Source organism: Anthonomus grandis, chromosome 18, assembly GCF_022605725.1.
Source record: "Anthonomus grandis grandis chromosome 18, icAntGran1.3, whole genome shotgun sequence".
NCBI classification, from domain to species: Eukaryota; Metazoa; Arthropoda; class Insecta; order Coleoptera; family Curculionidae; genus Anthonomus; species Anthonomus grandis.
In genome coordinates, this window is record NC_065563.1 from 3857085 (window position 1) to 3881067 (window position 23983).

Below are 23983 nucleotides of genomic sequence, written 5' to 3' on the forward strand. Positions count from 1 at the left end.
GAAATGGCTGGAGGAAAAATTAATTCCCAATATTCCGGCTAATTCAGTGGTCATCTTTGATAATGCACCATATCATTCCGTGCAAGAGAATAAAGTGCCGACCAAATCAAGCACCAAGAAAACTATGATCGATTGGTTGACGGCAAATGGTAAGTAAAAACGCATTATTTGTATTTATATTAAAAGAAAAAATATCTGCGAACAGCTACAATTGATATGGTAAAGTTTTGCATTTTATGACTCATCAAAGAAGAAAATATACTTATAATAAGTTTGACTCTGGGGTTAGGGATAACCCTGGATTGAAAAATCGGTACTTAGAGATATATTTATTTCTACATTAACTTCGCGGTATATTAAATATTATTTTTTAAAGGATAATAATAGGTTACCTACTGGCCACAAAATGCATAAATTTTTTCATCCTCTATACTTACTTAAAGAAAAAAAAAATTCAAAATACTAATGTTTAATATGTTTAGGGTATCAATAATAAATTACTTTTAGGAATATCTCACAACCCAGCTGAACGCAAATGGGAGTTGTTCCAGTTGATTCAACAACATAAACCACCTGAGGATGAAAAAAACTACGTAGTAGATAGAGTATTAAGTTCATATGGACATACTCCGTTGCGTACACCACCTTATATGTGCGATCTCAACCCAATCGAACTGATATGGGCCCAGTTGAAACATTTTGTTCGTAGTCGCAACACTACTGGCGACATATCCATTAGAAATTTAATAGAACAAGTACAACTGGGCATTGCTTCTATCACACCTACAATAAATTTTATGTATGTTTAAACGTTTTCGATATGTACAGGGTGATTGGAAAGTACAACTATTTCTTGACATAGTGATTCTAGAGGTCATTTGTGACAAATTCATCCCTATCACCTGGGGGTCTAAAATTTACGAACTCCGAGATATAACCCCGTTTTAAGAATTTTTTCATATCCCGCCTACGCTAATCTTAAAAAGAAAAAAATCAAAATCTTATTGAATTACTTATTTTTTGACAATCAATTGATTTTTTTTAAAGTATTCAAACAAATCACTAGTAAGGTAGTTACTTTTTATTTTTTTAAATTAATTCTAAATACCTCTTGCTAGTAATATTCTAAAATTTTGGAGCTTAACACATTTCTTTTTATTTAAAAAATATCGCGGGCCTAACAGTTTAAAGAAGAAAATCAATAGATTGTCAAAAAATAAGTAATTCAATAATATTTTGATTTTTTTTCTTTTTAAGATTAGCATAGACAGGATAGGAAAAAAATCTTTATTTCATGCATATATTTATTACTTAACATTATTCTACGTAACTTTACACCATATTACTACAAGTATATTTATTTACTAAATACCACATTTTTATTCTATTTAAATATATTAAGTTTTATTAAAGAAAATAATTTCGCACGCCTATGAATCGAAGAATATCAATACGTTTTTGTGGGCATTTCCCCTCTGCGTCTCTGTTAAGTTAAAAGTTGGCGTATAATATGTAGTCGGCAGTTAATCTACTCTATGTGAATCATCGTATCGGTGCGCGTTGTTGCCAATAATAGAGTGGCCCATAATAAAAGCATGGCCCATATTCGGACCTTCTCCTCTAGTGAAACACATACCCAACCTATAATAATATCACCCTATCATCGTATAAAAAGGTAAATTTTATGTAAGATCTTTACGGTACCGGCTAGTGATTGTTTAACCTAATAATTTACTGAACAAACGATAGTAACCCTTGTGGATATTTGCTGTTGATTAATTTAAACTGTTTGATTAATTTGCTTCTAAATCTTCTGTTTGGCATAAATGAAGCATTGCTACTATACAGTACTAAAATTTATCACCAGCACAAAATTCAACGCACAAAGTTTAAAACCAATTAATAAATCTACAAGACAGCAATCCCCACTATAAATTAAAAAAATCAGTATTGGAAACTCCGAACAATTAAACATAGCGTGTGCATAAAGCATTAAGTGTAAAACTAAACGCGTTTTTTTTACACGTATTATATTTATACTTTATACTTTATTATTTATACGCGCCGAATTTACACGTATCAAGTAGCTTGAGCAAGTTACTAAAGCAAGTAACTAAAAAATTATGTGTATTTCTATTTAGTTGTGTCTACACACATTTTAGTAATTTGGTTTAGTTTTCGTTTTTAAATATGGCGGCAACAGATATTCGTGCCTCTGTGAAGAAATGTGTTTTGGATATACAGGCTGATTTAAAAGTAAGCGGCATCCTTTCAGGGGCGTAATCCTTGTATGAAAATAAGGCAAAAAGTTCATATTAATATGGGTTCGAAATTGCTTCCTAAGGGAGCTACGCCTCTTTGAATAGGACTCCTTGAAGACAATTTTTTTCTCTATAACTTTAAAACCCTTTAGAATTAAATTTTGAAAATTGGTGTACTGCATAAACATTTCGTTGTGAATAAGATTCTAAATTCAAATTTTTTAAATTTTATTCAGGTGCGTCACATGCGGGGGTTGGTAAGGGTAAAACATCCCTTTTTCTTTTACTCTTTAGGTTATTGTGATTTTGTTTAAAAATTATAAAATTTTAGAGACTTATACCTAAAAAGGTACTCTTAGTTCAATTCGATAGACCGTACCATTTACGAGAAAATCGACTTTGAAAATTTTCTGATTCCGTATGTTTAAAACATAATAAAATTATGGATACGCATTTAAAACGAAGTTGGCGGTTGTTTTTTGGTTTTTGGCATTTAAATGACTGATAAATGTCATTGTAAAATACAATTTACTTTGTCAAAGTAAAATTAGTTTCATAGAGTGTTTTACAAATTACTATTTATTATTAATAAGAATAATAAATAGTAATTTATTATTTATATATACTTTGTTGAGTTTGGTACTTTGTGTTTCTAAGTTTAAAAAGCAAACATGGATTTTACGTATCAAGAACAAGCTGATATTCACATTATGTTTGGAAGAGCATTTGGTAATTGTGTTGAAGCAAGAGGATTGTATCATGAGGCATTTCCTAATCGACGAGTGCTACACCGTACGGTTTTCGCAAGAGTAGATCGTAATTTAGGGAAAACAGGTAAATTCAAAAATGTGAGTAATATCGCATAATATCTACTTAAATTTTGCTTAAGGAACATTTCAAAGACAGGAAGTTGTTGGGCGACCAAGAAATGCCAGAACCCTAGCATTAGAAGAACGCGTGCTAGATCGTATTGAAGAAGATCCATCTTTGAGCACTCGCATCATCGCACAAATGTGGTTTATGCACGATGGTGCTCCCCCACATTTTAGCATTCTCGCTAGAGAACATTTAAATAATGCCTATCAAAACCGCTGAATAGATCGTGGGGGTCCAGTGCCATGGCCACCACGGTCTCCTGACCTAAATCCCCTTGATTTTTATTTATGGGGACACCTAAAACAACTAGTTTATTCCCGCCCTATACCCAATATTGATGTTCTCAGGCAAAGAATAGAGGAAGGATTAAACAACAGACAATTAAAAACAATCCAAGAATTCTACCACGTGTGCACCATAATCTAATAAAAAGATTAAGAGCTTGCCGTGACGCGAATGGTAATAATTTTGAACACTTTCTATAAATTGTTAAATAAAATGTGAGTAAAAAGTGTCTTTTTTGTCGATCGTAATGCGAATTAATTTTCATCAATAAACATACGCAATCAGAACATTTTCAAAGTCGCTTTTCTCGTAAATGGTACGCTCTATCGAGTTGAACTAAGAGTACCTTTTTTACGTATAAGACTCTAAAATTTTATAATTTTCAAACAAAATCACAATAACCTAAAGAGTAAAAACAAAAGGGATGTTTTTACCCTTACCAACCCCCGAATATCGAATACCCCGAAATATCGAATACCAAAAAAAAGGTGTTGGTCGCGTGTTTGAAATATACAGGGGACTTTTCAAAGGATTCACGGAGAGGTTGCATACATAATATAGTTTTTATTTTCAAGTCTTTATTTATTTATTACTGTTTTCTTGGAATTTATTATGCCACCTAACGCCGATAAAGTTTTTAAAGCAAAAGCTTTGCGGCAAACGGCCATAAGTCAGCTTTCTTTAATTATAGAAGCTGCCCAAGCAGCAAAAAATGATGAGGCAGAGTTAAATTCCTTTAGAGTTAGATATAGATCTTTGCCAAAAATTAAAAAGGATTATGAAAAACACAATAATGCTCTTTTAGCCTTACATGCTTCTACTCCTGATAGTCCTGATCAATTATTACTTGAAGATAAGGTTTCTCTTGATTTTTTGAAAAGATGTCATGAAATAGACACCATTTTTTATGAACTTTTTGAATTGCTTTTGGATCAAAATGGTATTTTAGATACATCCCTTCATACTGCGCACGATCACTACACTCATCATGATTACGATAATTTACCAAAATTGGCTATTCCTATGTTTGATGGCGACATTACTACTTTTCCTACTTTTCAACAAAGTTTCAATGTTATGGTTCACTCTAAAAAGCAATTAAGTAACATTTCCAAATTTAATTACCTGCTTGGCGCATTGAAGGGTCCTCCACGGGAGAGAATAGCAGATATTTTAATTACAAATGAAAATTATCCAATAGCCTATAATACTATTATCGAAAGATATAGTAATAGAAGATTACAAGCATTTACTCATTGGAAGTTAATCGAGGAATGTCCTCGAATGACATCTGATAACGCTGTGAGCTTAAGAATTATCTTAGACACTTTTGCTAAAAATCTTGCTGTTCTCAATAACTTAAAATTTAAAACAGGTCTTTGGGATTTTCCGATTACTTATTCTTTACTTTCCAAAAATCACCCTGCCACGCGCAAAGTATTTGAACAGCAACACGCATCAAATGATGTACCCAAATACGATGCTGTACGATTGAAACGTACTTGAAACCATAGAACTGGAAATGTCTCAAAACTCAAAGCCCTCTACATCTAAGCAACATTTCTCATTTACTAACCCTCGTATTTTGCATAATTCGAATAATAAACACGAACATAACTCTATTTTATTTTCGAATACCGAAAAACCTAATTTACTAAATACTTGTTTCTTATGCAAGGGTTCCCACGTGGTGTATAGATGTCCCACATTTCTCTCAAAAACTGTAGAAGAACGTTTTGATATAGTAAAAGCCCAAAAGGCTTGTACTAATTGCCTTGCTACTTTTCATACTGTTAGATCTTGTTCTTCACAAAAACGATGCCGTATATGTTCCCTTGAACATCATACTTTACTTTGTTTTAAAACATGTGAACCTACAAATACTTCTGGAAATCAAGTTCCTTTGAATAATCCTTAAACATCAGATAATTCATTAATACCTAGATCTACCATTGCTTGTATGTTACTTAATGATCATGAGGTTTTATTATCTACTGTATTAATTAAAATCAAGGATGTCTTTAATAATTGGCATACTTGTAGGGCTGTCCTTGACGGAGGTGCTCAATCAAGCTTCATTTCCAGAAATTATGCGAATAAATTACTTTTACCTACCTCTAACATTTCTATGTCTTTGCATGGACTCGATGGTATGTAATCAACTGCCAAAAAAGGTTTGAATTGCAGTGTCTCTTCACTTTTCGATAATAATCAATCTTTTAATTTTGAAGCTATTATTATTGATAAAATTTGCAATGATATGCCGTCAATCTCATTTTCAAAAGAACATTTTACTATTCCATCGGAACTAAACTTAGCTGATCCATATTTCTTTAAAAAATCATCTATAGATCTTTTGCTTGGAAACGATATTTTCCCGTACATTTTGCAAGATGGAAAAATAGAAAATGGGCCTAATCAACCAGTCTTATTAAATACCTGCTTTGGTTGGACTGTCACTGGTAAAACATTTTATACATCTACTGATAAAATCGTTCGTACCTTTTGTACTGCTATTTCAAATTTGGACACCAAACAACCACACCTTACAAAAATTTTGGCAGATTGAGGAAGTACCGGAAGTCAGTGTTAAATCAAAAGACGATGAATATTGTGAAAAATATTTTTTAAGTACCACTTATCGAACACCTTCGGGTAGATACGTGATCTCTTTACCGTTCAACATTACTGCTCCAGATTTTGGAGATACATATACCATTGCTCTCCGCAGATTTTTATCTTTAGAAAAAAGATTTGCTCAGAACCCTCAGTTTTTTACTTCTTATTCTACAATTGTACAGATATACATAAATCATAATCACATGTAACTTGTACAAATACCTTCTTTACTTAACATGCATAATTACTTTTATATCAGTCATCATGCTGTCTTTAAAAATGATTCAACTTCAACTCCAATACGCATTGTCTATGATGCAAGAAATCACGCAAATCAAAAAATTTCATTAAATCAAGCACTACATACAGGTCCTAAGCTTCAGAGGGATCTTGTAAATATTTTATTAAATTTCAGATTACATAATTATGTTTTTACTTACGACTTGAAACAAATGTTTAGAAATATTTTGATAACTCCTAAAGATCGTGATTTTCAAAGGGTACTATGGCGTTTTTCTCCCAATGACCCCATTTCCGATTATCAATTAAATTCAGTTACATTTGGGGTTGTTTGTAGTCCATTTTTGGCTATTAGAACTTTAATAAAACTTGCTGATGATTACAATGATTTGCCGATAGCTTCAAATATTCTAAAAACGTCGACCTATGTTGACGACGTAACCGGGGGTTCAAACACACCCTACGAATTAATCTCTATAAAAAATCAACTTAACGATCTTTTACTTAGAGGAGGGTTTGAAGCCCGAAAATGGGCTAGCAATTGTCTCGATTTGTTAAAAGAATTACCTTTAAATCATGTGGCTCACGATATTTCTTTTGATAAAGATGACACAACTGTTTTAAAAATTTTGGGTTTAAAGTGGGATCCTAGGCAGGATTACTTTTACTATACATTTTCAGTTGAAAATAACCACTGTACCAAAAGAATTTTATTAAGTACTTGCGCCAGAATATTCGATGTTTGCGGTTTTCTAACCCCTATTACAATCTTTATAAAGCTACTCATTAAATCTCTATGGTTGTCGGGTATAGATTGGGATGAAAAACCACCAATAGAAATCACTTGAAGAGTATAGGGAAAAAACGTGCAAAGTCAGTATTTTATAAAAATTAAGATAATACGTTTATGTGTTTCCTTTCAAAGAATATTTTCATATAAGCAATTAATACCGGCAAGAAACGCACTGTGTCACTGGATATTTGCAGTTTTTAAATAACTATGCAGGGAAAGAACGTGCAATGTCATCGCGATACTAGATAAAAACGTGTTAAGTCAGGAAAAAACGTGTTAGGTTGAGAAAATTATATTGTTTTTTAAGCTCGTAGGTCAGTCTGCCGATTATTTTAACTGAGTGAACATGGCGAGTGACACTAGTGGTGACGAATTAGATAAAAAAATATGTGGACTATCTAAAAAACGTAAAATAACTGGTCGTATGTCTGATGTTTCAAAAAAAATACGCTTACAGAGTCATGAAGTAGGGCCAGACTGTCATTGTAAGCGATTTTAGTGCTTTGAAAAAGTTTTACCTAATGAACGGGCTAAAATTATTAAACATTTTAATGAGTTAGGTTCTTGGGACGAACAAAGTGCCTATCTATGTGGCCTTATTCTTCTAAGTCTTGTTTTCCAACGAAGAAATCGTCGCCCAGAAGAAGAAAGTCACTTCCGGCAGGCTAGTTACTTTTATAAGGTAAGAGTGCTACGTAATGAAGGAACAGTCGCCATTCCAGTATGCCTTAAAGCATTTTGTTCACTTCATGGAATTACACGAAGAAGAGTTCAGACTATTCACACTTCACTTCTAGTCAAAGGAGTTGCTCCTAAGGACAACAGGGGGAAACAATCCTATAAACATCGTGCACTTAAAGAAGATATAAAAAACTGTGTTATTTCTCATATTCGTTCGTTTAAGGGTAGGTCTAGTCATTATAGCAATAAAAAGTCAAAGAAAATTTACTTACCTGAAGATTTGAACATTCGCAAAATGCACTCAATGTATAAATTAAAACATCCAGATAAATCTGTGTCTTACGAAACTTACAGAACTATTTTTTCGACTGATTTTAATATCAGTTTTGGATATCCCCGCTCTGACACCTGTTCCAAGTGCGATGAATTCAATGCTAGATTAAAGTCGCTAAATTTAAGACTTACCCAAAACATCACTTTGGAAATAAAAGAGTTCCTAAATCGCAAAATAAGAAAGCTTACATTAGAGAAAGAACTTCATAAGAAAAAAACAGAAGCCTTTTATGCTAGGAAGAGACAAGCTCGACTTCAAAGTAGGAAATCAATAGAGATAGAAGCGGTGGCCATGGACTACCAAAAAAACTTACCAGTCCCGAGCATAACGACTAATGACGTCTATTATAAGCGTCAATTATCTTTTTATTCTTTTAACATCCATAGACTTTCGGATGCTGATTCAGTATTTTATACCTATTCAGAAGAAGTAGCTAAGAAGGGTTCTAATGAGGTATGTTCTTTTTTAGAAGATTATATTACTCATCATCTTCCTAGTAGCGTTAAGATTTTAATAATTTTTTGCGACTCTTGTGGAGGACAAAATAAGAACTTTACAGTGTTTCGCTATTTGCACTACCTGGTCCACCAAAAAAAGAGGTTTCGAACTATCAAAGCTGTATTTCCGATTAGGGGCCACTCATTTATGGAGTGTGACAAAAATATGGGTATAATTAACTGCAAATCCAAGACCGAACTACCTTCAGACTGGGTTCGGGTTTTCAAGGAAGCTAGAGTTAAACCAACACCTTATAAAATAGAAGAAGTTAACGACAGCCTTATAAGAGACTGGAGTGCATTTTTGTCTCCTTTGTATGTAAAGAAGTGTCCGTTTTTGAGTCGACCAATAAGAGAGTTGGAAGTCACTGTGAATCATCCAAGAATGATTCTTCATCGTGAAACCTATAATGGATCTTGGACTACTTCCATCGTAACTAAACCAGTCTCCAAACTCATACGAGGCCCACCTTTATCTGAAAAGGAGTTTCACTATCCACCACGAGCTTATAATTGTAAGTTTGTTTTGTAATTCCTTTGAATAATAGTGTTTTTGTTAATAAAATATTTTTAAAATTCCTATTTTAAGAGAAAAATACAAAGATCTACAGCAACTGAAAAAATTTTGTGACGAGAGCACGTTTTCCTTTTACGACAATCTTCCTGTACTACCCGCAAAGAAAATCCCTAAAATGAACAGAAGAGAAAAGCCCGTTAAAACAACAAAAAATAAGCGCTAAACACCAATATAATAAATACGGTAACATTTAAAACAAAGTGACTTTGCACGTTTTTTTCCTGTTTTTTTTGTACTTTGGTTGGTTTTGTAATAAAATTTAAAAAACTAATTGATATTTTTAAATTTCATTACATAATTTAAAAAGCTAGTATACGGTATAATAATTGTTTCCAAAATCAAAATTTTAAAAAAATTATTAAAAAATTTATAGCGTTTTCAAATTTAAAATTTTATTTTCTCAAATTCAATATAGTGACTTTGCACGTTTTTTCCCTGTGGTCTTCACTTATAAATGGGAAAAATTTAAAGCAGATTTAACTCTTCTAAATACACTAAAAATTCCTCGTTTGATAAAAATAACAGAGTCAAATTCATATGAATTAATTGGCTTTTGTACTGCCTCAGAGAAGGCATACTGCGGGGTGGTTTACATACGAACTTTACGCTCTGATAATACATATAGAACGTACTTAGTTTGTGGAAAGTCAAAGGTTAGCCCTTTAAAAACTCTAAGTCTAGTAAGATTAGAGCTTTTGGGCGCTGTATTGCTAAGCAAACTTATTCATTTTATTTTACAATTTTCTAACACATTTGCTTTTACTGATAGTTCTATTGTATTGCATTGGATAAAAGGTTCACCACACCAATGGCAAACTTTTGTAAGCAATAGAGTTTCATACATTCAGGAAAAATTATCGCCCGAAGTTTGGCGCCATGTCCCATCAGAATTAAATCCAGCTGACTACAGTAGCCGTGGTATGTTTCTGTCAGAGCTTGCTAATTTTTCATTGTGGTGGAATGGCACTGATTTTTTATTTGATCATTGTAACACGTGGAATTTTTCTAAAATAGTAATTCCCATAGATTTAAATTTAGAAAAAAGGAAAATTATACTTTCTTCTTTAGTACAAAAAAATTATGAACTTACCGATTTTGACTGTTTAATTAAGGAATTATGTAAGGACATAAAATAAAACGAATTATTGCTTACTTTTTGCGTGGTGTCAAATTATTTCGTAATATTAGAAATAAATCTGTCACTTATCAATCTCAACTGAATCAATTTTCTTGTTTCACTCTAAAGGAATTGAACAATGCTTTGTTATTTCTTACAAAATATGTACAAAATAAATACTTTTTTTCTGAGATTGCGCTAATAAAAAATAACCAGCCCCTTCGAAAATATTTACAAAAATTAAAGCCCTTTCTTGATGAGCAGGGTCTTTTACGAGTGGATGGCAGGTTATATAATTCTTACTCACTATGTTATGATAGTAAATTTCCTTTACTAGTGCCTTCAAATGCTAAATTAACACGTATGTTGATTTTTGATCTACACATTACATATTTACATTGTGGTATACAAACCAACCAGCACTTTCTATTTCAACATTTTTGGATTATTTCTGCCAAGAAAATTATACGTCGTTAAGTTAAAAAAAGTAAAGTTATTCGAGAATGTTGGTATATATATAATATATATATATATAATACATGCTGGAAAATAAATCCAAAACCATATACACCCCATATGGGAAATCTTCCGAGTTTTAGAATTTTAGAAATTCCTAAGGCTTTTACAAATACAGGTTTGGACTTGTGTGGACCTTTTGATATTACTATGGGTCGGCTAAGGGGTGCTAAAATTTACAAAGCTTACGTATGTCTCTTCATCTGTATAAATACAAAATGTTTGCGTCTGGAGTTATTATCGGATCTTACCTCAGAAGCCCCATTTGGCAGGTCTCCTTCGTTTTATTACGCGACGAGGAAAAGTCTTAAATCTGTATTCCGATTACGGTAGCAATTTTGTTGGTAGCGATAAATATTTGCGGCAAATATTTTCCAATTGTGCGAAAGCCGAAGCGATAGCGTGGCATTTCAACCCTCCAGCTGCTACTCACATGGGGGGAATATGGGAGGCAAATATTAAATCTGTAAAGATTTAATATTTGCCTAATTATAATCCATCTAAAAAGAATTGTTGGTACTCAAAGATTAACGTACGAAGAATTTAACACTGTACTTGTACAAATAGAGGGAGTTCTTAATTCTAGACCACTTTGTCCAATAAGTTCTGATCCCTCTCACCTGGCAGTACTTACGCCTGGTCATTTTTTAACTATGCAACCTCTTAGTGCTTTACCTGACCCTGATTTTACGAATCGTAATATAAATCGACATTCACGCTGGCAACTCTTACAACGCATGCATCGCGATTTTTGGAATCATTGGCACAGAGAATACCTGCACACTCTGCAACAAAGAGCCAAATGGTTAGATCCTATCGGCGAGGTTGAAATAGGCACCATGGTGGTGATAAAAAATGAAAATCTACATCCGTTACAGTGGCTCCTAGGGCGGATCGTGGAGGTTTTACCTGGGCGCGATAATGTACCGCGGGTTGCTGTAGTGAAAATAGCTAGGGGTAATTTTAAGAGACCATTGGTCAAATTGTGCCCTTTACCTTTAGAATATTTTTTTTTGCTCGAATGAAAACCCAATGTTTTCATGGGCGTGGGGATGTTTCGTCATCACATGCTTGTAGTAATTATAATTATTAACTTTAATTTTCTCTTAATCAATACTTAGTTATACTTGAACTTTAATTTAATTCTTCACTTGTATTTAATATTTATGCATTCAAAAATACGCGTTTTGCTAATAACTTATTTTACTTTACATAATTTGCCTTACATCTTTTCCTTTTCCCACCTTTTGTATATTCCTGAACTATACATATCTTTCATTATATTAAATACGAATGCGAAAAGAGTGGGAGAAAAGGAGAAGGTCGTGCTAAGCTATGAATTGAGTAGCAGCAATTCTGGCATTGACCGAATACCAGATTGATCGATAAGTGTCGACACTCTTTTACGCGCGTATTTTTCGGTACAGTTTGACCATCGGATCTGTGTCTACGAAAAGAATGCGGGCGAAATTTTGAAGCGTTGTCACGTCTTACTGCAAAAATGAAATAGTATTGAATAAAAAGTAAATATAATGGTAAAATTAAGCTATTTAATCATAAAAAAGTTAATAAATAATGTAATGCAGTTTAAACCATATTTTTTAGTTCTATTTGCTAATGTTTTGCATATTATAAAATCCAATATTGACTAACATTTATCCGAAATTCCTAATAAAAGTTACAAAGCCGGCAACGTCGTGCTTTGCGGAAGCATCTCGCTGTTTGGGGACAGGTGATTGGTTGATGACATCGCGGCCATTAATTTATTATTTTTATGCAGCTCTTTGTCTTTCTCTATCTTATTGGATCGCATCCTACCAGGTTTTGTGTAATTTTCGGAATAATATCGATTTCTTGCGGATTCAGTGGCGGCGGCGTATGTTAATACTTTTGAGCTATTAAACTGTTTTTATTGTTGTATTTTTAGGTACCTACTTAATTTCTGACCTATGACTTTTGAGTAGTGTAGCATAGTCTAGTTTATTTGCTATTATTGTTGTTGCTGTTTTGTTGTTGTTTTGTGTTATTTGTTTCTTTGTTGTTAAAGTTCATAATTTTTAACAGTTTTTGTGTTATTTACGTTAAAATGAATAACTTTATTCATAGCCAGGCAAGGGAAGTGATTGCGAATGTTTATAGGTAAGTAAAATGATAATAAGAGAATTATAAAGCCTAAGCACAGTTATGAAAAAAAACATTAAAATAAAATCATAATTTATGCGACACTAAATTTCAAAAATTATGTACCTAATGTTGTAATAAATAAAAAGCATATTCAATGAAATAAAACCAAGCTCGATTGCTTTACAAACAAAAAAGATTTAAAGTTAATGTTGGTTATTTTAAATATAAAATGTCTATAGATATAAGTAATATGAATCGGAACGACGACTAAAAAAAATCGAATATCAGGATTATATACTTCTTGTACAAATTTTTAGGGTTTGCGATGAAGAAGCTACTAATAACTTCGTTAATCTACCAGTAAAGCGCAAACTTGAAAGAGTATCTCAATATACTGGCGTAAGCATTTCAATGGTGAAAAAAATTCACAAAGAAGATGAAGAAAGAATGCGGACGGACCCCAACAAAATGCTTTCTAGTCCCGGCAAAAGAAGACCACGAATGACGAAGGTGGAACAAGACGACAACTTTCATTTTCAAATAGTTAAACACCTAATAAATCGATTTTATATGGGTTTAAAGTTGTGCCTACTACCAGAAAGCTGTTGCAAAAATTGCCAGAAGAAGAAAATTTTCAAAAAATAACATCTTTAAGGTATAAATACCTAAGAGAAATAAAAAAACACCGAGCCGAAGGTCGCAATATTGTCTATTTAGATGAAACTTGGATAGACCTAACGTTTAACATATGCTGGCAGAGTGAGACTGTTACTGGAGTGGTTAGCAATATATCTTCAACAGGTACAAATTGATTATACTTATTTAAATAATAATTTAAATTATACATATTATGTAGTAAATTCAATGTTTAAACAGCATAATTCGGATTATCTGCCGTGCTCTTTCCCTTGCGATATCCAGGCATCGAGTACGGCACTCTTATTTTAAGTGAATAAACTAAGTAGGTGTATTAAAAATTTTGTGTTTTCTTTACTTTACTTTTATCTCAAACTTCCCTAATCTTGTCTGTCATTTTTTTATTACATATTTAGAAATAAAATATTTTAGAAGACCTTAATTTCCAAATTAATATCTTACCTACAAATACCTATTTTAAAATTAAAACCAAACCATATTTTTTAATATTTAATACATTCAAATCTGTGTAATCGGTTTATAAAATTTCGCACGTCACTGGCCATTTCATGAATGAAATGAGGCGGGTCTAGTCTACAACCACGTTCCCCGCACCGATACCGCTTAGCTACAGATTGGTTGGGCAGACTTTACGTGACCTACTGCACCCATCCCCAAAATATCCAGGGTAAGTTACTTAATTTAATGAGTTACTCTCTCTTTACGTTTACGAATCAGCAGGTGAGAGGTTTAGATTACCGGTTAAATTCGAATATTGAGTCAGTGAAACCTATGACTTAAGGGTTTTACTTAATTCCCTCGGGATATACATATTTCGAAGGAGTTAGCCCAGTTTAAAATCTTTTATCTTTCTTTTCTCTTGTGAATAAGTTGATCTTAAGGCCCTTATTTTATTTTTGATTTCTCCTGCTCCAAACCCTTCGATTCCCATAGTTTACTCAATCTCTTTGTATGCTGCATCACGGGCTTGTTTATTTTTATAATTCGCAGACCTTGTGTCCCATAAACATGGTCTATCACGATACTCGTGTACGAGTTTTAATGTTGTCTCTTCACTCCATCGAGACGCCATGGTGTTCCAAAAAAAATCACACAAAACAATCCCAGTAAACTCCTACGAACAGGTCGACCTAATACACTTCGCTAAACTAGTCTGTCTACACGTGTTTATTTGGAATTTAGTTGCTGTAAAAAAAGAGTGGGGGAGCTTACTTGCGCAAGTAAATAGAGAGGCGTTCTATTTACTTTACTAAATTCTTAACTAAATGGCCTACTTGCGCAAGTACTAAATCCAGTGGTTTACATGCTGCAAGTAGCTAAATTTAGCTGTTTGATTTAGTAACCTGCTTTAGCTACTTTACACGTGTAAAGCCCGCTTAATTTCTATATTCTTAAAAACAATCATCCTCACTGGTGGCTACCAATTACGGATCGAAACGAAATATTGTATTGATTCGGCAAAATAATTATACCGGCGCCGGCGCTGCGGTGTCCGATTGATTGAATGAGTGATTGGAAAGATTCTATCATTTGAAAAATCGGTCATTGATCGATTCGGTCGCAAGCAAATGATTGAATTACACATCTCTATTTTTCCTAATATTTGTTTTGTTTCCTTTGCTTTTTTCACCAAGGCTGTCTGTCTTTCTTTTTTCTTTAATGCGGCCGCTAACAAAATTTCTTTATTTAGGAGGTTCTGTTAAACTTTTGACTTTTGTTTCTTCCGACAATGAACTTTCTCTGTACCTGATGTACTTGGGTTGGATTCAATTCCTTAAATGATACTTCAAGCTGCGAGCTAGTGGAAGTGGTATTTAGAATAGAACTTTTTTGTGCAGAAGTTGAAGTAGTGGAGTCTAATTCCACTTGCTGAAAAGTTGCTGTGGCAAGCTTGTTTCTCTGCTGAGTTTTTAATAGATTCACTTGCGAAAAAATTCGATCGACATTCGACGAAGAGTGCGGTAAACTTAAAATATTAAAAACAAAAGTGGTTAGAACAGGAAACATTGGCTTTTTATCACCATAGCACATTTCTCAATGTAATTCCAAAAACCTTCAATATCGTCATTATCTTCCTCATTCCATGTAACCTTTGTGTTTCTTAATAACTTGTATTCATTGTCCAACTCTTGCAACTCATTTTCCCTCATTAAATTGGGAAAATGCTTTGCTAGAGGAATAATGCTACCATATTCCCCTGCCATAACAATTTGAGGCTTAATCAAAAATAATGATTTCAAGACATCATTGTTAAAATCAAACCTTTTGGAAATTTGATTTGCCGCCTCTACAACAAAATCTAAACATCTGGTTCTAAGGACATGAATCTGTTTTGTATTTAAATTTGTAGAATCAATTGCATCAATTTGTGCCCCCAAGTATATACCTGAAAGTGGTAAATAATTTCCAGGGTCTTTAAAATTAATATTATATATGGGTGTTTTTAAAAGCACATCCCTCTTTATACCACTCAAGAATTGTTTTAAAGGTTGATGTTATGTTTGAGTGCAGATCATGAAGTTTAGGTTTCTCGCTCTGCATTTCTCTATTAATTTTATTAAAAAAATGGGAGAGAAAACTGTATGAAAAAAAGAAAATATTTTGTTAAGGGGTCCTTTAGTTTAACAAGGATAGTTTCAGCATGAGTGTTGTAGTCATTAGCTACTGCATCTGTGAAAAAAAGAGTTGACGCACTGTATTGCTCTAAGAGCCGCCCAACAACACTTTCTAATGAAAGCCATCTCGTCTGGGCAGGATGGAGAATTTTATATACTGGTGTTTTTGTAAATATTTGAAAGTCTTTATAATATGCAACCCGTTTAGGGCTCAATGAAAAATAATTGTAAACATTACTAGTAAAATCTTCTAATTCACTAGGTAATTTTTCGCATGCACTGGAAGCGCAGAGATTAAAACTGTGGCAAATGCATTTAATTAAAAAAATATTTGGTATTTCTTGCTTTAAACGAGACATTACCGAGTTTTGTCTACCGCACATCACGTTTCCCCATCTGAGGCGAAACCAATGAGATTGTTTTTATACGGGACCTTATTACTATTAAATAGCTTAACTAATTCACTAAAAATATTTTTTGCATCCTTCATTGGCATTAATGACAAAAAGCAATCTTGAATCCTAAAATAATAAGTACATTTTATAAGCCTAATGAACTAGAAAAAAAATTCCCTACCTTTTGTTGCATCGATATCTAACAACAAGAGCTAAATGTTTTGTGCATCCTCTATCGGTAGATTCATCCACAATAAGAGAAAACTTCGTATTTTTTAAATCATTAATAACATTAATTTCATTTTGTTTGCTAATCACATTTTTTATTAATGCAGAGCATTTTGTTCGACTGCTACTAGGTAGTTAAAATACCTAATATACTTAGGGCAAGATAATTAGCCAATTATTTTAAAATCTTACCTCATTGTTAAGTTTAACAAGTAATAAACAATAATAAACCATAAACCACTTAACTGTCTAATCATGTAATTATATTTCTCAATAAATACGTTAATTTTGCCAACCCAATTTACAAATTTATAGGCAAATGCAAATAATAAACAACTAATCAAGAAACGGTAAACCCCAAAAAAAGCTGCGCGGGATTCCCCAATGCAATACGAAGGAAATTTTCATCACAGGTTGCGCCATCTGTTAGAAGTATTGAATACTAATTACAGAGTGTGTGTATTCTGCCTGTATTGATTTAAAAAAAATACTTTTTAGACTTTAGGCTTCATTTTTTGTTAAACTATATTTAAAATGTATATTGTACTTAAGTAATTTTTCGTCTATACAGTATTAAGAAATAACAGTAGATTTTAGCCTCTTGGCAGAAGAACAGTAGCTGAAAGCCTAAAAGAGTAGATCTACTGCAAAAACAGTAGACCTGGCAACGCTGACTGCCAGACGCGGCGGCCAGCAGTCCTACCGAAAACGTAATACCCGGTTTACATGCAGCCACTGCCGCTGCTACTTGCGCTGCCCACTTCATGCCCCAAATAATTCCAGGCAGATTTTAATTAAAAGTAAATAAGCGAGTAACTATTTACATGCAGCTCGCATCTACCTGCCACTACCCGAATTATTTGTGCGCATTATTCTGCGGCAGTATGGAGGATGAAGATGTTTTTGTGGCGACAGCGCTTTCCGTTTTAAATGTACAAAATTATTTAAATGTGTTAAGATATGCTATGGAAAAGAAACGTCGACGTCGAAAAAGACGATGGTGGATGACAGCGATTCATCGTAATAGAACGTTGTAAGTAATTTTTTACTCCCCTAATGAAAAAATTAACTCCAGTTTTTTTACAGAACAAGTATGAATAACTTTTTTAATGATCTGACATGTGAGGAATCGGGAGATTTTTTTAACTTTTGCCGAATGTCCCGAATAGACTTTGAATTTCTGCTTAATAAAATTGAGCCCATGATCAAAAGAGAAACTAAAATAAGGGTTCCAATACTACCGAAAATGCGCTTGGCAATAACATTGCGATATTTGGCCACTGGGGACAGTTACAAAAGTTTACATTATTTATTTAAAGTTTCAACGGCAGCAATTTCGCTGATTGTACCTGAAGTTTGTGGAGCAATTAATTTAATTTTAAAGAACCAAATTAAGGTAAGCAATAAACAAATACATTTCATTTAGGAACATGTTTATTTATTTTAAATATGTAATACATTATATTATAGTTGGCGTCAGACATAATTTATTTTGGTCACCTGTCAAAAAACCTGCTTTCCACCCTTCAAACAATGTAAATAGCAGGTCGCAACCATTGTTTGACTGGTGCTAAGCAGGTTTTTTGACAGGTGACCAAAATAGATTATGTCTGACGCCAACTATACATATAATATGTAGAAAACGAGATTAATTATCTTCTGTCATTGCGCTATCGAATGCACTCTGTATTATGCTCTGGGTTTCTTCATCCACCTGAAAAGCAGAACTTTGGGTACTTGGTGCAGAAGAACGGGGCTGACTATATAGAGTCATGTAAGGTTGTTTTTGTAGCGAATCTTGTCTAACTTGGGTATGAATGGATATTTGGGAATTGGGTGCATATGGTGGTCGTGGATAATATTGTGAAGGTTGTGAGTATTGCAAACTTTGTGACTGTGAACATTGCGTTTTTTTTAAATAAAGCAAATGTTGTGATTCTTGTGAATGTTGTAAATTTTGTGAATGCTGTGATAGTTGTGAATTTTGTGAACATTGCGAATGTGGTGATGGCTGTGAATGTTGCGAATGTGGTAATAGCTGTGAATGTTGCGAATTTTGTGAACGTTGCGAATGTGGTGAATGTATCGAATGTGATGAATTGGTAGGAGAATCGTGGGATGTCCATGCAGATGTAGGCTTGGAAGCTGATGGATAGGAAGAAGGAGTAGATTTGCAAGTTTCAGGAAGAGTATCCAATAAAAGACCATCTATTCTGTACATAATCCTTTGCCTTTGGGATACAGGGTACCTTTTTAATTTTGTCGCCAAAAGTTTGCCGTATAAATCGCAGTCATCGTCTAAATTGTCCCGTTGTCCTTTAGTTTGCAACACATGGTTAATCGTTTTAAGGCTATCATTAAGTTGCGTTTGCGCCGTATCTATGTCAAAAGCTTGACCAGCTGTGCGCTTTTTTTTCAAAGGCCTAGCGATTGCAGTCCTTGCATTTTCTTCCCTAATGATTGGATCCCTTGGATGTTCTTGTGCCCTTTCTTCTTCATTAGCCCGTACTGGCGGCAATGGAGCCACTTCATTTTCTTCTTCATTTTCGCCCATATCCTGGGAATGCTGGGATACTAATTCCACTTCATCAGTCTCTTGAGGCTGAAAAATATACATACATAAGTTATTATTATTTACTCATTAGATTACTTTATATCTTTTATTGTTAAATTATTATTTGTTTGTTTCAGTTGCCAGATACACCAGAGCAATGGTTAGCAATAGAAAAGGGATTCAGAAAAAAATTTCCCCGATGTGTCGGAGCCTTTGATGGCAAACACATCGTTATTAAATGTCCACCACATACTGGTTCCGAATATTATAACTATAAAGGAACGTATAGCATAGTTTTGATGGCTTTAGTTGATAACGATTATAAATTTATTTTTGCCGACGTAGGTGGTCAAGGGCGTATTAGCGATGGGGGTATTTTTCAAAACTATCTCTTGTGGAAAAAAATTGACACAAATCAACTTAATTTACCACCAGATGTCCCATTGCCTGGTAGAGAAACTAGTACGCCTTATGTGTTTTTAGGCGATGGGGCTTTTGCATTACATAAGAATGTGATGAAACCTTTTCCAGGAAATCATGACATGGGCACTAAAGAAAGAATATTTAATTATAAACTTTCAAGCAGTCGCGTCATTGTTGAAAATACTTTCGGTGTCTTGACATCTGTCTTTAGAGTATTTAAAAAACCCATTGAAATAGATGTAAGCAAGGTACCGAAAATAACATTAACTTCTATTATTCTAACTGCTTATGCAACAAAATACATACATACATGCAAGCCAACATTCTCGAAATTCCTACACCCCTCTAGGGACTTTTGATGCCATTGAGGACGGAGTACTTATTGAAGGCTCCTGGAGACAACAAAATACAGGTGTATCTGCCATAAGAAATATACCACATGTAGCCAGACGAGCTCCAGCTACCGCAATGCAAGTTAGATCGGAATTTGCCGATTATTTCAATAATGTTAAATTGTAATTTAAAAACACCCAACATTTTTAAAGATTAAATTTTTTAAAACAGTAAATTTTTTTATAATTTATTTCTATAAACTTACCTCTCCTTCGGTACTTATTTCAGGTTCGGTACCTTCGACATCATACACTGCTCCCAAGAAACCCTCCATGGCCTCAAAAGCAAACCAAATGGGCCTAAAAACCTCATCAGCACCCGCTCCTGTCTTCATTGAAGCTTTTTTCTTTTTTAATAATGGCCGAAACGTTGCCATTAGCGATTTTTTTTTGTTTTTAAATCTTGTATTGGAGTTTCCAACGCGTTGCTGATTCTTTTCCACGCATCGTGGACTATATGTTTTTTTTTTATGGTTAATGTGTGAAGCATCCCATAACAACCTCTCAGCTTCATACAGTTCCAAAAACAATAAAATTGTTTCGTTTTTCCACTCCATAGGTTTATCACATACACGAAAATTGAAATTAAAATTAAAATCCACGTGCTGGTACTCTACCTTCCATGCAACTGAGTAACTGAACAAAACAGTCAAAATGCTGTGAATCCCCTAGTTCCTCGCGTAATTCACATGCATCATGTAAACACGACGTTGCTGCTCGTGCTGTCTATCCTTTGACTTCCGTCCAAAAAACCGCCACCGAAGGGAGCGTACGGCAGCGGCAGTGGGCAGTGGCAGGCATAGGCAGCGGCAGCGCGAGCGACGTGTCTATATATATACGTGTTACATACTCGCGTTGCCAACTTCCCTGTCTACTTCCCTGCTGACTGCCGTGGAAGTGAGCTGCATGTAAACCGGGTATAAAGTCTGCCCAACCAATTTGTAGCTAAGCGGTGTCGGTGCGGGGAACGTCGTTGTAGACTAGACCCGCCTCCTTAGAACATTGAAAGCCCTTTCAATGTTCTAAGCCCGCCTCATTTCATTCATGAAATGGCCAGTGACGTGCGAAATTTTATAAACCGATTACAAAGATTTGAATGTATTAAATATTAAAAAATATGGTTTGGTTTTAATTTTAAAATAGGTATTTGTAGGTGAGATATTAATTTGGAAATTAAGATCTGCTAAAATATTTTATTTATAAATATGTAATAAAAAAAATGCTTTAGATATGATATATGTACCGGGTGGCCAACTAAGAATGGACGTCGGCGATATCTCAGGCCCTAATAGTCGTAGCCCCTTAAAAAAAATTTTTTGTAATAAAAGTGGCGAAAAAAAATGCTGGAAATTATTTTGAAGTTCATTGGTCAACCGCTAGAGGGCGCGACAGCTTCTTTAAATCTTAAAATTGCATTTTTGCCAAAAAACCTCCAATAACGTACGCCTCAAAATATTATATTAATATTCTAGGAAGATTTCCTCACAAAAAAGTTTCTACAAAAATTTCTGTCAGTTGTCAAATAAAGTGGTGGGGGGCGTTTTTAGCTTGAATAAAGAAAACAGCTGAAAATCAGCTATGACTGGACCGATTTTTTTTAAACATATTTTTTTTTATGTCTATTGTTGCCTTATTTTTTCAACCAAAAAAAAATTTCAAATTACTTTTCCTAAAATCCGCTAGAGGGCGTTGACTTGTGACTAACCCTTTCTGTCGGATTATTTCAAAATACTCAAATGCAACTATATATATTTTTTTACGTCATTAAAAGCGGGGAAGAAAACCAAAGAAACTGGTGAAAATGGCACTTCGATATCATTTCTTAAACAAAAGTTATAAAAAAAAAGTGTCCATTCGAAAATAAAAATGATCAAAATGGCGATAAACTCCTATTTGCTTAGATAAACTGAATAAACTCCTTTTATATAAGTATTTTTTTAAACAAACAAACTCATAGTACTCTTTTAGAAAATCCGACATACAGGATTGATCGTTATACGTTTATTTATACAGGGTGTTAACTAAACCAAGTTGACCAAATGGGCCTATTTTGGGAAAACTGTGCATAGGAAAGTTGAGTTAGTAGGCTGTGGAAACAAAAGTGGCAGGTAACCATGGAAGCAAAATATGTAAATATTTCAGTTAAATGTCATTTTAGCGTCTCTTCTTGCGATTGTCAAAGCGTTTTTAAGTCTCGCTAATAACATCCAATAGTTTTCTTGTTAGTTCGCCGTATTGTGAACTTTGTTTTTCCAGTTTTCCGTGTTGTTCCAGTTTTTCCTGTTTTGTTTCAGTTTTTTGTGTTTTGTTCAAGTTTTTTGTTCCTTAACTTTTTATCTCTGTTTTTCGTATTGCTTTGTTTAACAATGCTTTACACAAACGAAGAGGCGTTTGACATAATAGGTACTTATTTTTAATGTATGAGAAATGCCACAGTTGCTGCAAGGGTGTATGCGCATCAGTATCCTGATAGACGCCATCCTACTGCAAAAGTTTTTCTTCGGATCATACATCGTTTGCGAACGACTGGAAACGTTCGGCTGCCCGTGTTTCGGAGACAACGCAGGGGACGCACCAAAGACAACATAATAAATGTTTTAGCCTACGTCGAGTTTAATCCTCACTTAAGTACTAGAGCAATAGCGCACGACCTGGGAGTAAATTGAACTACTGTTCAGAATATTCTTAAGGAGTAAGCGATCTTTTGGATATTAATCTTCACTATACGCGATGAGACTTAATTTTCCTAAGGAGAGTTCATTTTTTGATGATGATGCTTTAAATGTAAAATTAATTAATTTTTACACGAAAAGCACCAGATTGGTCTATTCTGTTGAATCAGCAGTCATCATCTTGTTCCAGGTTTCATCCATATCATTTAGTCCTACATCAAGAATTAAGTGCACAAGATTTTGACCGAAGGCTAGACTATTGTCACTGGCTTTTGGGTATGATTGTAGAGGATCCTCAGGTGCTTTCAAACATATTGTGGACAGATGAGGCTACATTTCACAGCAATCGAGGCGTGAATCTCCACAATATTCATTACTGGTCACCAACGAATCCGCACTGTATGCGAGAAGTCCAGCATCAAGGCCGTTGGTCTTTAAATTGTTGGGCAGGAATATTAGGAGGTCGAATTATCGGCCAACAATGCTCTAAATGGTGCAAATTATTTGCAGTTTTTAAGGGAGGAATTGCCAATTTTATTAGAGGATGTGCCACCTGAAATTCGCCAACGAATGATGTTCCAGCACGGTGGCTGTCCAGCACATTTCGCCCGAAATGTTCGGGAGTTTTTAGATGCTACCTACCCTGGTAGATGGATAGGACGGGGCGGTACCTTTCCATGGCCGGCTAGATCACCAGACCTAACGTGCCTGGATTTTTATTTATGGGGTCGAGTTAAAGAAATTGTTTTTGCAATAAGACCTACGACCCGACAAAATATGATTGGCCGGATTAGGGATTGCATGCAGACTCTCTCATTTGCTGAGGTAGAGACTGCAGCTTTGTCTACCGAACAAAAGATGTTTCAGTGCATAGAAAATGATGGAATGCATTTTGAACATTTGGGGAGACACTAAATAAATTATGTGTATAACATATTATTTATTGTACCACCTAAGATTTTTTAAAATTGTATGTAGAATTTAAATATCAAATAACATATTATAGAGTGTTCTATTTAAAATAAGCAAGTTTTCATCTACATCCGGTATCATCAAAATTGTTAAAAGTGTCAAATTATTTTATTTTTGTATCTTTAATTAACTTTTCTATGGTATGGTATGATGCC

The 23983-nt window shown here is 34.0% G+C and overlaps 1 protein-coding gene across 1 annotated transcript in view; it reads left to right on the forward strand.

Moving 5' to 3' along the window:
- LOC126747063 (uncharacterized) overlaps positions 1-22773 on the forward strand; it is a 135041-nt gene extending 112268 nt beyond the window's left edge. Inside the window, exons 2-4 of the mRNA XM_050455556.1 lie at positions 17902-18211; positions 19507-20082; positions 22621-22773. Coding sequence (XP_050311513.1) covers positions 17902-18211; positions 19507-20082; positions 22621-22773 — 1039 coding nt within the window. The remainder of the gene's footprint in view (positions 1-17901; positions 18212-19506; positions 20083-22620) is intronic.
- The last annotated feature ends 1210 nt before the right edge of the window (positions 22774-23983 follow it).